We start from the raw sequence: 22,022 nt of genomic DNA, 5'->3' as shown, positions 1-22,022 counted from the left end.
CTTTAGGCCCACCGTGTCTCTGTGTCCTTCCATGGTCTCTATGTGTGCCTTTCCATGTGCTTCATATATTGGTGGCCATATTGGCTTATATGTCCATCTCATCCTGTATTTGCATTCCTTTTGTATCTTTCTTGGTGCCTTAGTCTCTGAATTAGTCACTTTGCCTTTTTATGTTTCTAATTTTTCCTTAAATTTTCTATTAACATCTCTCCACTTATACCTTTCCTATCTCATGCTCTCCCTCGGGGGTATTATAGAATTTAATTATATTCTTCATTGTGACTTGAACGTTTTTATAGGAACATATATTCATGCATTTATATTAAACATAGGCAAAATCCTTCTTTTAAAAATATTTATTGTTTTTTTTAAATGTTTATTTATTTATTTTGGGGAGAGAGAGGGCCGGGGAGGGGCTGAGACAGAATCCCAAGCAGACTCCCAGTTCTCGGGGCACAGCTCAATGCAGGGTTTGATCCGACCAACCATGAGATTATGACCTGAGCCGAAATCAAGGGTCAGATGCTTAACTGACTGAGCCATCCAGGCACCACCTCCCCCAAGAAAATATTTTTTATTTGAAGAGAAAAATATTCTAAATACTATTATGGTGAATACTCCAAATTCACTGTCAACATATCTGTACTTCGCCTACTTCTCATAAAGACAAAAATTTACAGCAATAAAATACAAATGAATCACCTCTTACGTGCCTCATAGATTCCATCTCTCCGCACAAAATTAAGAAATAGTAATCCTAACCAATTGAAATAAAATTTATTATCATGAGAGAGACTATTAAGTGTCCTCACATAGAACAAAGCAACATTACAATGTCCCATCAACCAGGGGAAAAAACTTCCTAGAACAATTAATACAAAGGCCTTATTTAGAAAATCATGCAGTGAAATGGAATTTATTTCTTTCCTATTACTCAATCCGTATCAACAGCTGTAAAGCTTTTAAGATATGAAAGTAATAAGTTAGGTGTATCATTACAGATTATTTAAAAAAATTTTTCAGTGTTTTATTTTTATTTTTGAGAGAGAGAGAGAGAGAGAGAGAGAGAGAGAGAGGGAGAGGGAGAGAGAGAGGGAAATGCAGAATCCAAAGCAGGCTCCAGGCTCTGAGCTGTCAGCGCAGAGCCCTACACGGGGCTTGAACCCATGCACTGCGAGATCATGACCTTCACAGAAGTCAGAAGCTCAACTGACTGAACCACCCAGGTGGCCCACGTTATAGATTATTAAGATAAGAGTTGAAGGCACATATTTTATGTAACATAGATTTTTCAAGTTAAAACAAATATTAAATTTTCTTTGAATTGAGTATTAGTAAATTATCGTAATCGGCACTTCCGGGAAAGCCAGAGGGTATGGAGGATAGAAATACCAGCCTTAACTTTGTTCTTTAAATGTAAAAAACAAAAAATACTTGAGATTTAGGAGTCATGAATGTCTACTACCTCATACCATTTATTCTGTTCCTATGGTATCAGTAGGTATCTATAAATCCTATCTGACAAGGCTAAAGGGGAGCGCTGCCTCACTGAATATACTAACAACAGTGATTATAGGTTAACTCTCAAATATCAACAACTTTGGATCTACTTTTCGAATTACAGAAAGATCCTGAGAGCCACAATGCTTTTTTTAGCCTCTGATAGTGTCTGTTTTCTTCTGGAGTCCAAAGTAAATAGTATGAAATTATTCTTTGCACTATCTGCATTTTTCTTCCCGTCCCTTCACATACAGTAAGATATCGAAGTCAACGTAACACAAGACATGCCCTTTCTCGGAAGGGTTGATACACGGTTAATAGCACACGAAAGGAAGAAATTCAATCTTCAGATCCCTAAAAGCTATAAAGAGCCTGGATCACTTTTCCATGTATAAGCTTTGTTTCACAAGTACACAAAGCTCGTTTTGGACTCGAATGGAGAAGTCTGTGACATATAGCACATAGCCGAATTCTAACAGATGGATTTTTCTTGAAATAACTTCATTAGTTAATCATTTCTTTTACATATACTTTTTCTAGCTAATTGGTATAGCTGCCAGCTGGAGCTGTTAAGGATCCTCCAAAGACACTGGTAGGTAGGGAGAAAATCCAATAATTTCACCAATTCTAGAATGTAACGTCCATTAATTTCACACTAACCATCACATATTTTGAAAGTAAAATCTTTTTCGTTCATTTTTTTCCTCCAACTTATTCCAAAAATCTTAACCGATCTGTGCTTAAACCAAATCAATCATCTAGAAGAAACTTTAAACTTTGATAAATTATTTAGGTCAGGGTTTACCAAACTTGCCTCTCCTCACATGGTGGCCCAGATCATCTTTTTGTGTCAGCTTTTAAGCAGCATCTCTGCCTCTATCTTGATATCAGTGGTGTCCCTAGTTGTGACAACTGAAAATGTCTCCAGGCATTTCCGAAAGTCCTTGGGGCCCAAATTGTTTTTTACTGAGAACCATTATTTTATTTTATTTTTTGTTTTATTTGAGAGAGAGAGAGAGAGAGAGAGAGCGTGAGTGGGGGAGAGGGGAAGAAGGATAAAATCTTAAGCAGGCTCCACACGCTCTCACACTGATCCCGATGCAGGGTTAGATTCCACGACCCTGGGATCATGACCTGAGCTGAAATCAAGAGTCGGATGCTCAACCAACTGAGCCACCTAGGTGCCACAAGAACCCCTATTTTAGAAATAAATTGCTCCTTATTTTTAATTCAGTTTAACACTAATTTTAGGGGCGTCAAGGTGGCTCAGTCAGGTTAAGTGTCTGACTTTATTTTAGCTCAGGTCATGAAATTGAGATTTGTGAGTTTGAACCCCATGTCAGGCTCTGCGCTGACAATGTGGAGCCTACTTGGGATTCTCTCTCTCTCTCTCTCTCTCTCTCTCTGTCTACCCTTCCCCTGCTCGTTCTCTCTCTCTCTCTCTCTCTCTCTCTCTCAAAATAAATAAACTTCAGAAAATTAAAAAAAAATCATTTTAAAAATGCATGTATGTATTTAACTTCAGACATGTCTAATAGATTAGAAATTTGTTTTCCCTTTAGTCAGGTAAATGAAATGATTTGGGGGGCAGGGGATTACTTAAGCAGTAATACTTACATAAATCTCTCTGGGTAAACAAGCAGAAAAGGCAGGATAAGTGGCTTCTAACTACCAATACATATTAATTATTCTAAGAAATGCCGTCATCATCTCCATCGTCAGAAGTATTGATTTTTTGTTTTTCCTTTAAGGAAGGAACTCAGTGTGACTGTGGGAGAGGATATATAAAATCCTGCATTGGGATGATCTGAGATGAAAATGATTAATTACCAGTTTAGGTACCTAAGGCATTTTTAAGCCAGGGAAAGCAATGTAATTTCATGAAACAGACACTGAGAAAACTGGGATTTGTTTGGACTTTCCTGTAAACTTATGAAGTGATTTGGGGCTCACAAAAGCATTAGTCATTCATACAGAGACATTTCCCCATCTTCAGAGTTCAGTGGCCACCCATTCACCACTTAGTGGTCTTTCTGTAATTTATATATCAGCGTCTGTAGGAAGAGTAACATAGGCATAAGATTCTAATTACCAGAGTTGTTAAAAGGGAAGCAATGAGCCTTTTCCAGTTTAGGGTGAATGTAAGAATATCACAGCACGAAGTGTGCAAGGAGAATCATTCATTGCATTAAGGGAAATACTAAGTTCCATTCTAATTTCTATGCTTCCAGCAAAAGCATGGGACTAGCATTTGCTCAAGTGGGTTTTTAATGTAAAGAGAAAGATACATGTTAACATTTATCAATATGTTTGAATGTCTACCTTTTTCTCAAAAAATCAAGACATTTACCCCAAAATTCCATAGTGACCTGTTTACTTTGTTCGACTTTCCCAGAGCCACTGTGACCGTTTAGATTTTATACTTCGTCCCGCAAAAAGTCATTCTTCTTTTTCATAACATCTCTTCCCTAGGCCCGCTGTCCCTTGGAGTGCTTCCAGAACGCCCTGTGTCCTTCAGCACCGCAAAAGTTAAATAACCCACTTTGCAATCTCTCTCTCTCTTTTTTTATAGGGTTTGTGTGTGTGTGTGTGTGTGTGTGTGTGTGTGTGTTTTGTTGTTGTTGTTGTTTTTGTTTGTTTGTGGTTTTTTTTTGTTTTTTTGTTTTTTTTTTTTTTTTTTGAGAGCAGCGGAGACGGGGTGCAAAGCAGGGGAGGGGCAGGGAGAAAAAGAGACACAATCTGAAGCGGGCACCGGGCTCTGAGCTTGACGCGGAGCCCCAGGAGGGGCTGAACTCCACGTGAACCCTGAGGTCACGACCTGAGCCAAAGTCAGCCACGGGAACCGACTGGGCCACCCAGGCGCGCCCCCACTTTGGAATTTCAACTGGAAGGACCCAAGGCCCTGCCCTCGGGGCTTCACCTGCACACCCGGGGCTTCCCCTTACTTCTAAGGGAACGTGGACTCTGCACACTTACTCTCTGCGGGGTCCTTAGACCTGCGGCCGCTCGACGACGACTTGCGCAGCAGGCTCCGCCCAGAGGTGAAGAGGCTGGTCAGTTCTTCCAAGGGGCTCGTGGGGGTCCTGGAGCGGGAGGCGCCCGGCGCGGGGCCGTAGGTGTTCACCGCGGCGTTGACCATCTTGGACCCGTCCTGCGACACGGGCCTGGCGCTCGGATGTGGCCCCGCCGGGGAGCCCCTGGACAGGCTGCCCGGGTGCACCGCGTCGTAGGGCGGCGGCCGCTTGAGGCTGAGCGGGGTCAGGGACCGCCCCATGCTGACCGGCGACGGCGAGGCCGAGTGGCTCTTCGGGTAGCCGTGCGGGGACTGCGTCCGGTACAGCGTGGACGGCGGGGGAGGGGACGAGGACAGCGCGGTGGCGGTGGAGGCCGCGGGGCTCGGGCCCAGGGCCGCCGCCTGCTCTTTGTCCAGCTTGGGATGGCCGGAGGCGTGGGAGGGCAGTGCGGACGGCGACGCGCCCGGCTGCTGCTTCATGTAAGACACGTTTTCCAGCACGGGCAGCTTGGTGACCTCTAGCGGGGTGAGCGGAGACTCGTCGGAATTGGGGGAGCACTGCACGGGCGCGGGGGGGAACACCAGCAGCGGGGGTCTGTGGGAGAGCAGGTTGGGGAAGGGCGGGGGGATGTCACAGAGCAAACCCTTTGGAGTACATGGCACGGAGGACTTGGCGAAGTCCGAGTCAGGCACCGTGGGAGTAGCACACTGCGAAGAGCAACTGTGATGGTCAAGGTCACATTTGGAATCTTGGCCCAAGTCGTCGAAGATGGGGTATTTCATCTCCTCGTAGACGGCCTCGCTCTGGTCGTCGTCCTCCTTCCTGAAGTCTCTGAGGATGTTGCCCACCATCTCGATGTACACGGGCTCCTCCTCCTCGGGGTCGCCCGCAGGGCTGCTGACATGGGACAGGGAGGGGTCGCGCGGGAGCGACGTCCTCCGCGGCCCGTGCTTCTTGATGTACGTTTCATCGAAAGAGGTGCTCAGCTGAGTGTTCGGGTTGCGTTTGGGTTTGGGAGGAGGGATCTTCTTGGAATATTCATCACTGTGGGGTCTCGGTTTGGTGGACACTGCAAAAGAGAAAATCAAAAAAAAAGGTAAAATAGATTATTACAATAGGAAAGCCTTCGAAAATGACTTCTACTCGAGTTGGCTCCTAGGAACTTTTTTTTTTTAAGTTTTTATTTATTTTTGAGACAGAGAGAGACAGAGCATGCACGGGGGAGGGGCAGAGAGAGAGAGGGAGACACAGAATCCGAAGCAGGCTCCAGGCTCTGAGCTGTCAGCACAGAGCCAGACATGGGGCTCGAACTCACAAGCTGTGAGATCATGACCTGAGCTGAAGTCAGATGCTTAACCGACTGAACCATCCAGGCGCCCCCCCCCCCTTTTTTTTAAATTAATATTTATTTGTATTTGAGACAGACAGTGTGAGAACTAGGGACAGGCAGAGAGAGAGAGAGAGAGGGAGACACAAAATCCAAAGCAGGCTCCAGGCTCTCAGCTGTCAGCACAGAGCCCCGTGTGGGGCTCAAACTCAAGGACCTCGAGATTATGACCTGAGCCTAAATCATAAGCATAACTGACTAAGCCACCCAGGCGTCCCTACTGCTATGAAGTTTTGATCGGCGTGGGAGGTGGTAATCTGCTTCATTTCTAGTTTGAGGCTTAGACTAAAACTCAAAAAAAGTCAAGCACTTTCCATACATAGGAAAACCTGATAAAACAGTACTAATGTTTGTCTTCAAACTAATATTAATAATCCGACACTGACAAATGCATTAACCAGGGCAATTCGTCCCTCTGCCTTAGAATTTCTAAAGAGAAACCTTCCGATGAAACATGTTCCATAAAAACGATCATAAACTTCATAAAGATTAACCTCCAAGAATTAAGTGAGAAACTCAGGAGGACAAAATCAAGTTTCTTTGAGCACAAATGGTCACAAAAATACCATGGGATTTGAGCCCTTTTAATGTTGTGGCTATTGCACATGATCGCATCTCGCTTTCATTTAGGATAAAAATGTCCTAGCCTGCTAGACTTAATCTTTGCCTTGGTTCAGATAAATAACTTCTATACAGATGGGTCTGATATTTCAAGGGAAATTGATGTGAAAATCTTATGAGGCTAGACAAGTTAATCTCTGAATCTCCAGGTATTGTTGATTAGGGTGTATTTGTCTGTTTTTGTTCATGAGATCTCTTTTGATATCCCAAATGCTATCTTGGAATGAATTTATTAGGTATGTTGCACTGAGACATCAGAACCCCCTCGAGCACCTTACAAGGAAATAAACCAAAGAATGCTGTGTAAGCTTCAAGAATAACTTTTGGAAACTCACAACAGATATACGTACGAGTGCATTCAACAGCCTACTGCGGGCACCCCTTGTAGTGAAACGTAAACTCTGACACTATACAGTGGGGTGGAACAGGCTGGCAACTTGTCTGTGACTGAAATCAATTATTTAGCATGCAGGGAAGGTACTGGCATCTTGTTATTATCTCATTAGCTCATTGTGCTGATATATGATTACAATGATTATCATTATTATGCGGTGTGGTGGAATGCAGTTACTTACGGTAAATAGTAGCATATAATGTAAGGTGACAGTGTAGCTTATAGGTGTAAAACGATTGAGAAAATAACAGGCTTCCCGACAATTTGCAGCCGTAAGGGCGGGGACAGGGGGTCTCAAGACACAAATCAGGAAACACCTGAGATCATTTTGCTTTCTTCAATTAGCATACTATGACACAGGAGTTTTTCTAAAGCTTACTAAAGGAGAAGCGAGCGCTTAAAGATTAGTTAGCAGGCTGCTCTGCACATCAAACATGGCTTCAGAGGGAGGAAGCTCATCAAACATTCTAGAAGTGGTTATGTCTCTCACTTTTCTGGGTCATTCTTTCAAATATTCTACTCTTCTGTGCCCCTAATGAGTGAGTTTTTACTCACTACAATCAAACACCTCTTTGAAGGGAAGTTTCTTAATGTATCTGGGCTTCTCCTTTAACTCATATCGGGAAAAACTAGATGCTGAGTTCCAGGGGGTTATAGCAATGGAGTCTGTTAGTGCCAAAAGGGAAAAGCCTAGAGACACAATTGGGTGAAAAATGCCTAGAGAATTCTTTAGGAGGGACTCAAAGTGGACCAGTAGCTCCTCTCTGTATCTCTCACTGGTCTTAAAGTTTACTGGTTTTAAAGACTACTGTGTATGTTAATTTTCATGAATTAAAAAACCCATCAGATGATATATAAAAATGTGAGCCCGATGCATAAAGTAAAATTATACATAATTGAATAAAGTTGACTTAGTACTTGAGGGCCAGGGAGTTAATACGCAGAGGAACAAAAGCCTATCCAGACTATCCTTCTAAAGCTTGTTTCCTACCTTCTTCCACCTCAGAATCTTATATAGGCTAAGTAACTCACACTCTGGGAAAATATTTGCCACTGATTATTGGGTTCTAGAGATTGAGTGGGTTGGGCTAAAGGGGAAACCTTAGAGGAGAGAAGTCTGATTGGTGAGGTGCTCTGTGAATGGAGGGTAAACCTAAAACTAGGAATTAATGTGTCCATGAGATGATAATTCATTATATGGGAGTGGTCACATGTAGAATAAGATTAGCCTTTTTATACCTTCTAAATTATAATCTGCTTTTGTTTTCTTTAACCTTTCATAAAGTCTGATATCCCCACCTAGACTTGGGTGGTTATATGGAAAGAAATAACAGGACAGGCAGAATTCAAGCATCTGAGCCCAAGACTAGGAAGCAGACTACACTAAGGGAAGACTATAACCCAGGATTCCCAGGCAGGGAGGGGTCAGTGGTAGGGCTGGTAATGACTTGATACTTAGGGAGGCAGTAGCCTCACGAACAACCTTGGAACCAACGTCCCTCTTCCCACATAGGTTAGAAGATGGCCTTTGGAATGGGCACGACCAATGCTTGGGTTATACTCAAAATGTGAGCAGATGACACTCATTCTGCGTGCCAAAAGGAAGAGAAAAAAAAATAAGTAAAAATACTTCATATCTATGAAATGATTGAAGAAAGAAAAGGTTTTGTTCGAGAACACAGCATAGAATTAAAGTAGAGCAACTATTCATTAGGAAGGAATATAGGCAATCCATTCGTACTATGAGACCACTTCAGTGCCAAACTAAACACAGATACTGTCTTACCGGGGGAATAAAATATAATATGTGACTCTTACGGTGACTCTTAGATAATCAAAATTCACTTTTACTATGGACTGAATTGCATCCCTCCCACGGTAACGTGTTGAGGCACTAACCCCCAATATAATGGTATTTAGAGATGGTGCCTTTGGGAGATAATTGGGTTTGGATGAGATCATGAGGACTGGGCCCTCATGGCCGGGGTCGGGGGGTGGGGGGTGGGGGTGGGGTTCCACCATGTGAGTATGTAGTGAGAAGGCAGCCATCTACAAGTCAGGAAGAGTTTTCACCAGAAACCAACTAACTATCCTAGCACGTTGATCTTGGACCTCTGGCCTCAAGAAACGAGAGGAAATAAATGTCTATTGTTTAAGCTATTGTTTAAGCTGGTCTATGGTATTTTGTTATGGAAACCCAAAATGACTTGGATAATAATGTATTCATTAGGCATAAAGACCCTGTACAGTTGAATGTTAAGCACTCACTTTAATTCCATCTTCTGGCATTAAAATACTTGAAATAGCTTTGTTATTTTCAAAATTAATACAACTCTCTCCCAGCCTTTTTAAATGTACGTTTCACCTGCCTCTGCCCTGTATCCTCTTATCCCCTGGAGTCAAGTCACAAAGAGCAATTACACCTAAATACAGAAATATTCCTCCCAGCTATCCATCCTGGTACCCACAACCTGTAATTCTGGTTGCTTTTCTCAGTCTGACTCGTCGATCTCTAATTTGTGCCAGGGCACGTGCTTCTGATCCCAACCCATTTTCTGGATGCTTTTTGGTTGTTGTGGTTTGCTTCAGCACATTATGTCCTGTTCCACGTTGTTCTACTGCCCACCAGCTGAAGTAATTCCCCAGCCGGCCTTGCCCAAGGAATACTTCATTATCTGGGCAACCTTATTCCTCTGCGTTACCCTGTGTGATAAAAAGAGCCTAATGCAGGCAGATTCACATAATGCAAGCACATTTTGTTTCCTAGTCCTCTTTCTTTGTATTGATCCAAATTTGAAATGAGCGTATTGAGGTTTATTTAGATAGTAAAGTGTTAAGTAAATTTCAGATGATAGGGATGAATAAACAGATTCACTCCTTTGATATCTGGAGACTTTTTTTTTTTTTTTCCCGGGCAATAGTTGCTTCCCATTCCATATCCCCCTTGCAATTGAGTAAATAATTCATGGAGAAATAAAAATTTGTTTTAACTGTCATATACGCTTTTTTTTTTAAGTTTGCCCATATAAGGCAAAGTCTGAAATTTTAAACAACATTGTCACATAATTTATTCTACCTTAACCTCACTCTAGGCCATTAAAAATTAAAGAAAAAAAATCATGTTTAAAAAGTCATTTCTTTAGAGAATACTTCAAAACAGTCTTGATCTATATACATAGATGCTGAAATACTGCTAATAAAAGACAATGAAAATTGCTTGCAAATTTCCACATTAAACCAAATTCAACCATAATAAAAAAAGGTGAGTTTTATTGCTATTGAATGAATTTTAAATTATTTCTAATAAACCCAAAGATAGAGGCAATAATTCCTGTTCAGCTCCAGAACACAAATTTTAATGCTTAAAATAGTATGATGACAGTAGCATTGAATAAGCAGAAAGTGACATTTTTGAAATGAAATATCGGAGCACAAAGGTTATGCATGGCTTTCAGTCATGCCCAGATGATCCGTCTTTCACAGTTAATTTTGGAAATTCACCGTGTCCTTTGTCAACCTATCCTTCTGAAATAATTTTCCCTTATTAAAAAAATATAATGTAAAACCATGCTTTAGTATCTGTGGATGTTCCTGTCCCAAGAAGACACAACACAGGTCATGTCAGTATTTCCCTGACTGGCCACAGAATCTCAGAATTTGAAGGGCTCTTAGAAATTATGCAGCCCAAGGGCTGTACATTACTACTGAAGAAGAGACAAAAATTCCTTACCAACGACTTAAAAAAAATGAAATCTCATCATTTCAATTCAATCTTTTATACTATTTATTTATTTATTTATTTATTTATTTATTTTGAGAGAGACAGAGACAGAGAGAGCAGGGGAGGGGCAGAGAGAGAGAGAGAGAGAGAGAGAGAGAGAGAATCCCAAGCAGGCTCTGCACTGTCGATACTGAGCCCGATGCAGGACTCAAACTCAAGAACCGTGAGATCAAGACCAGAGCCGAAACCCAGAGTTGGACACTTAACCAAATGAGCCATCGAGGCACCTCAATCTCATATACATTTTCAAACAAAAGAAAACAACAGGGGTGGATAGTTCTGTAATTTGTTATTTGGTATTTGGCATAGAATATTTTAACAGGTCTCCTCAGAAATAAAAATAAAAGCATAAAAAAATAAAATAAAAGGTCTCCCCAGCCTACGCTATAATGGTAGCACCTTAACTGTGTAGCTCCAGTTATAGAGATATATTACGCAGGCAATTCAATTGGGAAAAGAGAGTCCAGTGATGAGAAGTAGTGTCCACACTGTGCGATCCTGAAACTGGCTGATTCTGGAAGGTGAGAGACACATTTCCCACTTTCAGCAGAACTGTGCTCACAATAACTCTCTTTTCACAACTCAAAATTCCAAGGGTTTGAGGGATATTTTTATTTCCACAGTCACAAGCTTTACAATACCATCCACAAAATTGGTCCTTTTTACTTTATTTATTTATGTATGTATGTATGTATGTATGTATGTTAAATTAAGGTGCTGTTTATAAAGGAATGAGAGTTGCAAGTGCCCTTGATCTGTTTACTGTAAGACCAGGAAAGTATGATTAATGTGCAAAAAGGATCGGAATTGGAGTTGTAGGACTTATTGTTCTGGAAAACAGAGAAGTCGGATCAACGTTTGGATGGAGACAAACGATGTAAGACATGGAACTGGTCCAAAGCATGGTTTCAAGTTGAATGGGATTTAGTGTCTTGGCTTAAGCTAGAAGACATGATTCTAATCACTTCATTGCTTCAGTTAGGCTGCATAACTTTGGGCAAATTATTTTTAAGTGCGTTATTATATGTACTCATTTTTATCATAGATAATAAGAGACTTTAATCAGAACCACTGTTTTTTTTTATTACTCATCTCAACGCAGTAATTATAAAATAAAATTGGAGTTTGTCACCAATATTTTAAAAGAAATGAATTAAATCAGATTAGAAAATATGAGCGCATCTCGTGATAAGAGTAGAGGTTATTGGTTGAAACAATATTTAAGTATATAGATATTTCCTAGGACTCACATATCTTTCATAAGTTATGATAAGGGATGTTTGAACAGTCCTAAAGCAGACAATCGCTGGTTGATGGCCTTCAGGGAGGGCTCCATCAACTCTTTCCTTTCTAGTAATTGTGCATACTTTTTTGTCCCTTGTGAGGTACTTTTCTCCCGTTGAATATGGCAGTTTTCACTTTCCTCCAAAGGAAGTCAGACACTATGAAGGAAGTCTAACTACTCTGAGATGACCATGCAGTGAAGAAGCCCAAGCCAGCCTAGGGGAAAAGAACTAAGAAAAACAATCAATAATGAAAATGAAATCCTGGCCATATGACCCCAGTCAAGCAGTTCTGGTGAACGTTGTACTATCTGAACCATCTGAGGTGAGAGAGCAGACACTTTGAATCAGTGACAATTCATCCTCACTGCACCCCACTGAATTCCCAACCCACAGAATTATAAGCAAATATGATCATTACTTTTATGTCTCTAAATTTGGGGAGATGTGTGTATGCGTATATCTGAAACTGGTACCAGAAGTATGGAACTGCCTTAACAGAAAATCTAAAACTTATCCATTGGCCTTGGGATGGTGACAGAAGCCTGAAGGACAGTGAGGAAGCCATTGGAAGACTAAAAATTTGGATAGAAAATTGCTATTAGAGGCCATAATAAAAGAACACGGTGTTGTAGGTTGGTGGAAAGTTGGCAAGACGGTTGCCTGTGGTGATGTAGAAAATCTAAAGTGTACCTAATGAATGGGTGAGCCTGAGTAAGGAGAATTGTGGAAGGATGTGGAAATGGCAGCTGGCTTGTTTGGCCTTGTATGGTAGAGGGCTGTGTGCGAAAGAAAGAGACAAATGAAGGAAGTGTTCCATTCTCAAGCAAAATGAAAGGAAATCATTGCACGCAGGACTTGCCACGAAGACTTGTCAGATCAGCAAAGGGTTTTCAAAGTGAAAAATGGCCGTCAGGGCAAAGGTCAATCCAGAGCTCTTCCAGTAAAAGGTGGTCTTGAGGTAAAAATCATATTAAGGGTGGACCCTTAATTTGGACCCCTTACTGAAATCTACAAATAGGACCCCTTACTGAAATCTTTGAAAGATTAAGGTAGAGAACTGAAATAATCTTTTAAGAATCTTACAAGTGTTGTTCCACAACGCTCTGACCACAACCCTGAGAAGACAGGTCTGTCTCAAAACAGTTGGTGTTTGTCTTTTGTCTAATGGAATAGCCTATAACTTGATTCTTACGAAGACCACAAACACTGTAAAGGCACTTCGTTAACTTTGACTAAAAGGACGCTGTTCAAATTTAAATTTAAAAAAAAAGTCTTTGGGCCCCCAAACTTTCAGGGCAGGAAGAGAGCTGAGAAGTCTCTCGAGGGACAGGTCACTTCTTCTGGACAGGAAAAGATGACTTGGAAAACAGATGTGAGGACTCAGAGAGTAAGACAAAGAGCCACAGAGAACCAAAACCAGAGAAAGCAGGGACCTAATCGTTACATATTTTCCGCCATCAGATTAGGGGCAACCGGGTGCAAGTTGTGGAAGTGGACTTCAGAATCACTATGAGCCAGTGACTTCTATGTGCCCTTCCAACCTCCAGCCCCCCCTTTTTTGAACAGCATTGCAGTTTTCCTGCTCCTGAGCTGCCAGTCTCTGTCAGGTTTTGCAAGACAGATAAATTGCACTTTTAGCTTAAAGACCTTTGCATGTGAGGAAATGCACTCAAGGAGCCTCATGGCACAGGGGCATGATTGAAATGGTGAAATCCGAGATTTCAAGCTGCTGTTGTCATGTAAGGAAATGTTTGGGCAAGAGAGTGAGAATATTTTTCCTACTGGGAATATTGTAGCTGAAAGGCAAATTGTGGTAGACAGTCTTCATAGATAGCTACCTTCCATTCCTTCCCACTTTGTGTGCTTTCTACCTATTAATGGTTGGAGTCTGTCAAACCCTTTTCAAATCAGGGCTGGCCTTGTGACTTACCTTGACCCCTGGAATGTGGCAGAAGTGATTCTGAATCTTGGACTTAGGAAGACTGACAGTTTTCACTTCCTCTATCTTAAAAGCCAACTCCCATGTAAGAACTCTCAGACTAACACGCTACGAAGAAAGTCAACCTGGTGATGTGAGGAGGCCACGTGGAGGGGAAGTAAGCCCAGACATGTGAGTGAAATGCTCTTGGACCTTCCAACCCATCCCAAATACCAGATGAATGCAGCCAAATGAGAGACCCCAACCAATGTCATATAGGGTAGAAGAATCACTCAAAGAAGCCAAGTCAACTGACAGAATAATAGGAAGTAATAAACTGTTGCTGTTTTTTAAGCCATAGCAGTTTGGGTTGGTTTACTGCATGGCACTAGATAACTGAAAGAAATCCCAGAATTAATTTCCTGTTTGTGTAGATATCTCATAGAAAATGCTATTGTTATTTTCATAGAACTAGAGTACAGTGTGCACCCTGAGGAAACAGAAAGCATCTTTCCAGAATAGAAAAATTAAGGAAGTAAGATTGCATTCTGAGTATTATAAAATCACCACAGGATGATTCAAAGAAGAGATATAAAAAGAGATTACATATTTTCTGGTGAAAAAGACTGGATTGAAATCAGAATGAAGGCATTAATATATTAAAGGAAGAACAACCAGAGGGGATCTTGCCACCCACAAGGAATATAAAACCAGGAAGCTTAGAGAGCAAAACATGGCGGCACCCCACAGCAGTGCCCTGGGTATCTGGTCCTCCATTATATCTCTGTTGTGGGGATGGACTCGGCATGCTCGTAGAACCTAAAGCCACTATATATATGATTCTCATGAGTCTTTCTTTTCCTAACTTCAGACTTGTCAAGAAACTTTGTAAGAATTTTGAGTTCCGAAATACCGTGCATCTGTTTCTCATTAAAAACAAGGTTCATGGACTGCTATGGTCAGAGTGTTTGCCGTCCCCCCTCCCAGCGCTCCAAATTCACATGCTGGGATCGTAACACCCAATGTTATGGTGTCAGAAAGTAGGGTCTTGAGAGAGGATGAGCTCACCAGTGTGGAGCCCTTGTGAATGGCATTAATTCTCTTATGAAAGAGACCCCCCCACAGACCCCCCAGCCTCTTCTACCATGTGGAGACCTGGAACCCAACCCGAACATGACCATGCTGGCCCCTTGATCTTGGACTGCCAGCCTCCAAAACTGTGAAAGTGCATTTCTGTTGTTTATAAGCTACTCAATCTATGGTATTTTAGATAACCGCCCAAACAGACTGTGACATATACCCATGTTTTTTGAGCTTGGCTACTATGACATCTTGGGTATTCTAGATAACTGATGGTGGAGTTTCTGAGATTATAGATTGAAGGCCAGTACTGCACCAGAAAAAATTCACCACAGTATCACCATTTCATGGAATCTGTCCAGGAAGGCAGCCAGCATTTCCAAGGAGACACAACCCTGTGTTCACAATACTTATCCCAACTGTATAGTTGATATTTCCACCCCCGGGCGGTATCTTTTTTCCTAATCACTGTTCTCTTGCTCCAGTCCTTGGATGCCTTTTAGACACAGCCCACTTATAAAGAACAGAAATGGTGCAGAGCTATGGGCACTTCCTTGGCTTCACAACTGCAGTCTTTCAGATTCCACCTGACATTCCATACTTTACACAAATCTAGAAAAAAAATTAAAAAAGAACTGGAGGCAATGCATCCATCAGGGAGAAGGACTGTCCTGCAGGGATCATCCCTGTTGGGGATGCTTAGCAGGTTTCATAGCTGACAAAATTTCTTGCGTGACCAAACATTAGTCAGGTTCCTGAACCTTTCTCTAGGCTTACCTGTGCACTTCCTTATAAAATCCAATTTTACATAACCCTGCTAAAATCATTTTAATCCCAACCCCCCACCCTCAATATCTGATCATCTTCGATATCTGATTGGGTTCTTCATTCTCTGCCACCCCCCCCAGGGAATATCTGATCACCCCAGCCTGTCTTCAGCAAAAATCTTATTAAGTCCATTCAACCAGAAACCCCTTTACCCCTGATGTCTTCTGTTATAATTTTCCATCCACCGAACCCCACCTTGCTCTTTGGCTATAAACTCCCACTTGCCCATGCTGTGTTTGGATGGAAAGGAACCTCTGTATGAGGTCTCTTTTCCCCTCTCATTATAGTCTTAAATAAAATTTATATTTGCCACTTTAACTACTGTTCAGCTCTGGTTTTTGTTTGACATCCACAAACTATACATGCCTGGCTTCCTTGTGGCATTCAGATCTCAGCATGAAGTCGTGTCTTCAGAGAAGTCTTCATGACCACTCAATCAGCACACATCACATTGGATATTTCTCTTGTTTATTTCTCAACTGGTTTATGTAAGCTTCTAAGCTTGTGTATATATTTTCCTCTCTCCCACTTGAGTACAAACTCCATGAGAGATGGAGGTGGGTCCCCATTTGTCATGATCTTTGTTAAATCCTCTGACTGGAACATCAGATGTTCTTAGTAAATATCTCCTCACTAGTCAGGGAACAGTAGACTTTTGACATTCTTAGTCAGCATTCAGGATTTCTGGTATTCTCCAGTGGCTCTAAAGAGCCATGAACAACCCTCGGTTTTGCCATTTCTTAGGCATTATTTGAATTATGAGGCAGGAAGATGATGATGCGTGTGGAGAATAATAACAGTGACAAAACAGATGAACATACGGGTGATGGAAGGATCGGTTAAAGGAGGAATATTCCACCATGCCCATGTATAGAAACTGAGGCAGGTTAAATATTTTTCCCTGCCAAAAAGGAAGAACAGAAGAACATAAAAATTAGCTGAGGGGCTGAGGGATTAAGACAGTCCTTTTTCCATTGCCTTATGCTAAGGAAAGGTCAGAGGGGTAGACCAAATTCACAGGTTAGATCCTGCAATGTAAAGTAGAGAACGTAAGGTCTCATGACTTTATAAACACTATCTTAGTCCATGAATTTGGGGGTTATGGCAGTCATTCCCTGAAAAAAAAAACAAAAACTTTCTTCATGGATTCAAAACTTAATATAGCAAGGCCATTTGAAACAGGGTCACAGATGTGGGAAATAGGAAACAAAAGTGCCCAGAAACCCCCTTACGGGTTAACCATCTTGCACGTAGCAGGATCTTTCCGTAGTAGCAAGAGAACGACTCCCACCAAGGCCACAAGTATGCTTTCACTTCGTAGCACACCAGACCTCCCATGAGAACCAAACGTAATGGCCATCCTTGCTTTTTTTGGCCTTCTTCACATACTCTGCACTGTGGCCAAAGAAAACGTCCACTATTGCCCACAGTTCTCAGATGTGTGTGTGTTCAGACGCCGCCCTGACACTCTCCTCTGCTCCTCTCCCACTATCTCCCTGAAACACAAATCCTCCCATCCTTCAAGCCCTAATTCAAGCGTCAATACTTCCTTTCTTTCCGCTTAGTTTTGTTTTTTGTTTTTTGTTTTTGTTTTTTACTTGTGCTTCACGTATTTCTTCTTTGTTACCTCCTGCGCTTCCTACCTTGCACCTGGTTATCGGCTTCTCTCTCCTAAAGATTATGAGCTTTCCAAAGACAGAAACAACTCATCTTTAAAAAAAAAAAAACAACAAACTTAACAGAGGGACTTACCCCCATAGGCATTTGATCAACCATTCCTATAGATACTTGTGTACTGGACAATAAACTACCAATGCATAATGTTTCAAAATTTTCAATTTTCTTTCTCATCCTTTCCTTCAGATTTTCTTCCTTCTTCCATCCATTTTCATTTTTTTTTTTTTAGTGAAAATTGATCTCCTTAGAGTTTCGAGGACTACTTTATCTTAAAGATTTGTTTCATTTAGGAAAAGAACCTAACTAATTAAAGCTATGTGTCTACATCACTACAGGTTTCCCCAAATAAGAACTCACTGGGTGGTTTTATCTATGCATGCTATCACCTCCATCTGGTAGTAAATCAAATAATTCATGGAGATCTGTCAAAACAGTACACATATTTAAAACTTAGGGATAGTTGTGTTATTAAACCACTGGTTTAATAGTGGCTTTTTATCTCTTTGCCTGAATATTTTGAAGCCATCAGCTTTACAAGTTCGTGGCTATCGGTTATCTCTTGCAGCATCTCTACCTGCAGAGAAAAGAAGTTACTAAATAAGTTAATTTCCTGAGTCTTGAGGGGAAAAAGAAAAATGTGACAACAAAAAAGTAGCCATGGAAAATACACAGTGGTGAGCACCCAATAGAAACTCAATTAATTTGGATTCAACCCAGGAGGATATTATGTTAGGGGAAAGTAAGTTGGGAGGAAAATCCGATTAACGATTGGAACATTCCCCCTCTCCCTCGGGCAAGTCAACTCTATAGAAGCTGAATCCCGGCAGTTCCATAGATACAGTCTACTGGGGCTTATCCTTTGTAAATCTGTCCTGGTTGAGATATAAAGATAGAAATGTTTGTGAGATTTTTAAGTATCTGAGATCACAAAGGAAGCAGCATGGAATTAGAGAACCATAAAACATTTCATTCAGCTTCACCGAAGTTGTGTTGATGTATGCTGACACCTCTAATGATGAAAGATAGTCTTAGTAATGATGATGATAATAATAACAACAAGTGTAGTAATAATAGCTACCATATGTCACATGCATTATTTGTATCAGGCAATATGCTTTTGAAAGATTACTTCATTTAATCCTCCCCCAACATCCCTATATGGTGATACTATTATAAATCTCATTTTACAGACATTGAAACTTAGTTATACAGAAATTCAGTTACTTGCCCAAGTAAAAGAAACCAACTTTGAACCCAGGTGATGTGACTCAAGTTGCCATACCGTCATACCGTCTAAGAATAATTTACCTTTAGAGATGATGGTGCTTATTTGTTTTACAAATATATAGGTAAATATGTTTTCAACATCACCAATACTCATCTATGAGTCAGGGGCGCCTGAACTCCAATTCCAACTTAGTCATTGGGTAACGTTGGGATAGTTAAACTCTAGCCTCTTTAAGCCTTCTTGAGCTCAACTCTTAAGTGGATATAATAATGATGCTTATTTACAGGATATTGTGAGGATTTAAAAAGACACTATATTAGAAGTTGTTAGCATACTGCCCCAAGATGGCTTAAAACGTATAAGCAATTGGGGAGCCTGGGTGGCTCAGTCAGTTAAGAGTCTGACCCTTGATTTCAGCTCAGGTCATGCTCCCACGGTTACGAGATTGAGCCCCGCTTCAGGCTCCGTGGACATGGAGGCTGCTTACGATTCTCTCTCTCCCTCTCTCTCTCTCTCTCTCTGTCTCTCCCTCTGCCCCCCTCCACCATTTATGCTCGCTCACTCACTCTCTCTCTCTGTCTCAAAAAAAAGTATAAGCAATATCCCTATCAATTATTATCAGCATTCATTAAAAAATCAGAGTCTCTGACTACATTGGAAGATATGTAATGAGAGCATATGCTTTCACACATACTTCCCACTTATTTAGCATGGAGCTATAAAAATTAATGGCGCCAATGCCAGAGAGCCTACCAGTTCTGGGAAATTGTAAAATGAATGATTGCCTAAATAAATATAGATTTTATGTTCACTGAAGTATGCGATCAATATTTCAGTTTCCTTCTGTATTAGGTTTATAGCCTATGTATATCCACTAATAGAAGTGAATTTATTTTGAAAGCTGTAATCTTTCCTTTAAAATTATGTGGGCATTGGAATTTGGGGGACAATTGCCATTTCAGTGTTGGCATTTTTAGCTTCTTAGCTTAAGCTGAAAAAAAAAAGGAAGTTCACTTTCGGTAAGTTTTAATTTAATAATGCAATTAAAATCAAAACAAAAGGAAAAATGAAGAATGTAAATCACAGCATATGCCTGGCAAAGCCAAACCTTCAGCAGATTAACACCTCTTATTGAAACACTCTTTTTTTCTGAACCATAGATATACCCCTTAGGCTTTGCAAAATGACATTTGGGGGTTGTTTTCCATGCTTCGCAAATTTAGGAAAAGTGTGACTAGATTCTAAAAAAAGAGAAGGAGAATATTTCCAAAAATTGAGGTGGCTCATCTCAAGGACATCCTAAAGTTTTATGCCAAATGCATGTAATAAACACGTAGGCTTTCTTATATTCGTGTGATTCCATTTTGGATTTTATGGATATCCCATTATCCCTGTGTAGTGTGCCCCTTCATTCTTACAGAGTGGGGTTGGAAAGGGAAAAGATTTCTTTTTTTGCGTGTGCACAGTTTTTCTTTAATGACCCTATAATTCTTCTTTCGTAGGCTTTGTATATAATTCCCATTTACCGTTCTGTAAATTAAGATGAAGACAATGGTCCCATCCATCTATCCCAGAGTGATTTGACTCAAGCCAGAAGCTCACTGACCAAAGAAGCAGACACTGGTCTTTTCTGGTTCTAAGTTCTTGGGCTCTGTTCAAACAATGCAAACACCAGCAGTGCCATACGATGGGAGAGCAGAAGCCTTCACTGTCGAGCCCAGGGCCTCCGACCAGCTGTGCTGTTTTCTTTCTCATATTATTTGGCAATTCTGTTCAATCCACAGAAACTATGTCTGTGTGTATACACACACACACACACACACACACACACAGGCACATGTGTGGGTATGTGTGTGTGTGTGTGTGTGTGTATATATATGCGTGTGTGTGTACAAACATGTATGTTTAACATGTTTATGTATATGTTCATTTATCTGTTTATCCATCTCTTTTCTTGTTTTTAAGTTTATTTATTTATTTTTGAGAAAGAGAGAGTAGGGGAGAGGCAGAGAGAGAGAGAGACAGAATCCCAAGCAGGCTCCACCTTGTCAGCACAGAGCCTGATGAGGGGCTCTAACCCATGACCATGAGATCACCACCTGAGCCAAAATCAAGAGTTGGATGCTTAACTGACTGAGCCACCCAGGGACGCCATCTATCTTCTATATACCTAGACATGCCCTGCTTTGTGACAATGAAAATGGTCAGTATGTTTGATCAGATCCTTTATAAATACAATTGTAATTATTATAATCATAATTAGCTCTGACCATGTCATGAGCCTACTCTCCCACTCCTACTCAAAGCCTGGCAACACCTCCTCATAATTATTAGGATAAATAAGGTGTTCCATGTCATGGCTTCCAGATCTTTCTCCACATCTTCTTACAGTGCTCCTCCTTGTGATAACTCCCAGCAGGCACAGGCTTCTCTTCCAGTGATTCAGACCAAAGAAGTGATCCTGCCATTCAAGTTTCTCCTGCCATGTGCTCCCGATACATAGAATTCCTCAAATTCTGCCTAGAATTCTTCACTCCCCTTGTCCCCTCTTACTTAACTTTTAGATCTTGGTTTAATTTTCACTCAGGGACCTCTTCTTCAGAAATTCAATCTACAAAGAATCTCCCCTGAAAACCTCTTCTTTTTTTGTACCTCCATTTCTAGGTGCATGTTTATTCATGTTACTGGTTGTTGAGTATCTTTCTTCCTCCCTAGACAGGAATATCATGTTTGTCTTCATCACCTTGTAGGCCTCAGCTCCTAGACCGGTGCCTGTGTTGGAATAAAATTAGAATTTTTGCAAAGTTACGAATAAAAATGTGTAAGCTTTCATGTTGCTCGTTCATTCCAAACAGCCCTTACTAATTTCATCAGAAATATTTTGCAATGAAGACCACGTCTGAAGACTTCGTCTCAGCATTAGACGTCTTATCTGATCCATGTATAAAGAACACATCATAGTATGAGAAGCATCAAAAGCTCACCACAATTAAAATAGGAGAAAAGATGCAGCCCAAGTTTATCCATGTCAAACTGGTAGTTTAGGTAGAGACAAAACAACTACAAAAGAGTGTGGTGCTGATAATGTACAAGTCGGGACAGCACAGGACAGGAAGTTGACAGGGGCTAGTTTTAGGGTGCTGTCCTCGGTTGTTCAGCAGGAACAAACTATGCAGGACAAGCACAGAAGGTAACTGGGAACAGTACTGCCTCTTTCATTTCCAAGACTCTGAATGTTCTCAAGCAAATTTGCCCCTACAATGCTTTTCAAATAGCACAAAGACCCAAACAGGGAAGACAAACTGTTC

General features: G+C 41.1%; 1 protein-coding gene across 2 annotated transcripts in view; it reads right to left on the bottom strand.

Annotated features, from left to right (window-relative positions):
• NYAP2 (neuronal tyrosine-phosphorylated phosphoinositide-3-kinase adaptor 2) overlaps nucleotides 1-22,022 on the bottom strand; it is a 266,423-nt gene that overhangs the window by 106,061 nt on the left and 138,340 nt on the right. For both annotated transcript variants that reach the window (XM_027049063.2, XM_053215873.1), the window contains one exon: nucleotides 4,477-5,583. In XM_027049063.2, coding sequence (XP_026904864.1) covers nucleotides 4,477-5,583 — 1,107 coding nt within the window. The remainder of the gene's footprint in view (nucleotides 1-4,476; nucleotides 5,584-22,022) is intronic.

This window comes from Acinonyx jubatus, chromosome C1, assembly GCF_027475565.1.
Source record: "Acinonyx jubatus isolate Ajub_Pintada_27869175 chromosome C1, VMU_Ajub_asm_v1.0, whole genome shotgun sequence".
NCBI classification, from domain to species: domain Eukaryota; kingdom Metazoa; phylum Chordata; class Mammalia; order Carnivora; family Felidae; genus Acinonyx; species Acinonyx jubatus.
The sequence above is the reverse complement of the archived record's forward strand: the minus strand, read 5'-3'. Positions and strand labels throughout refer to the sequence as shown.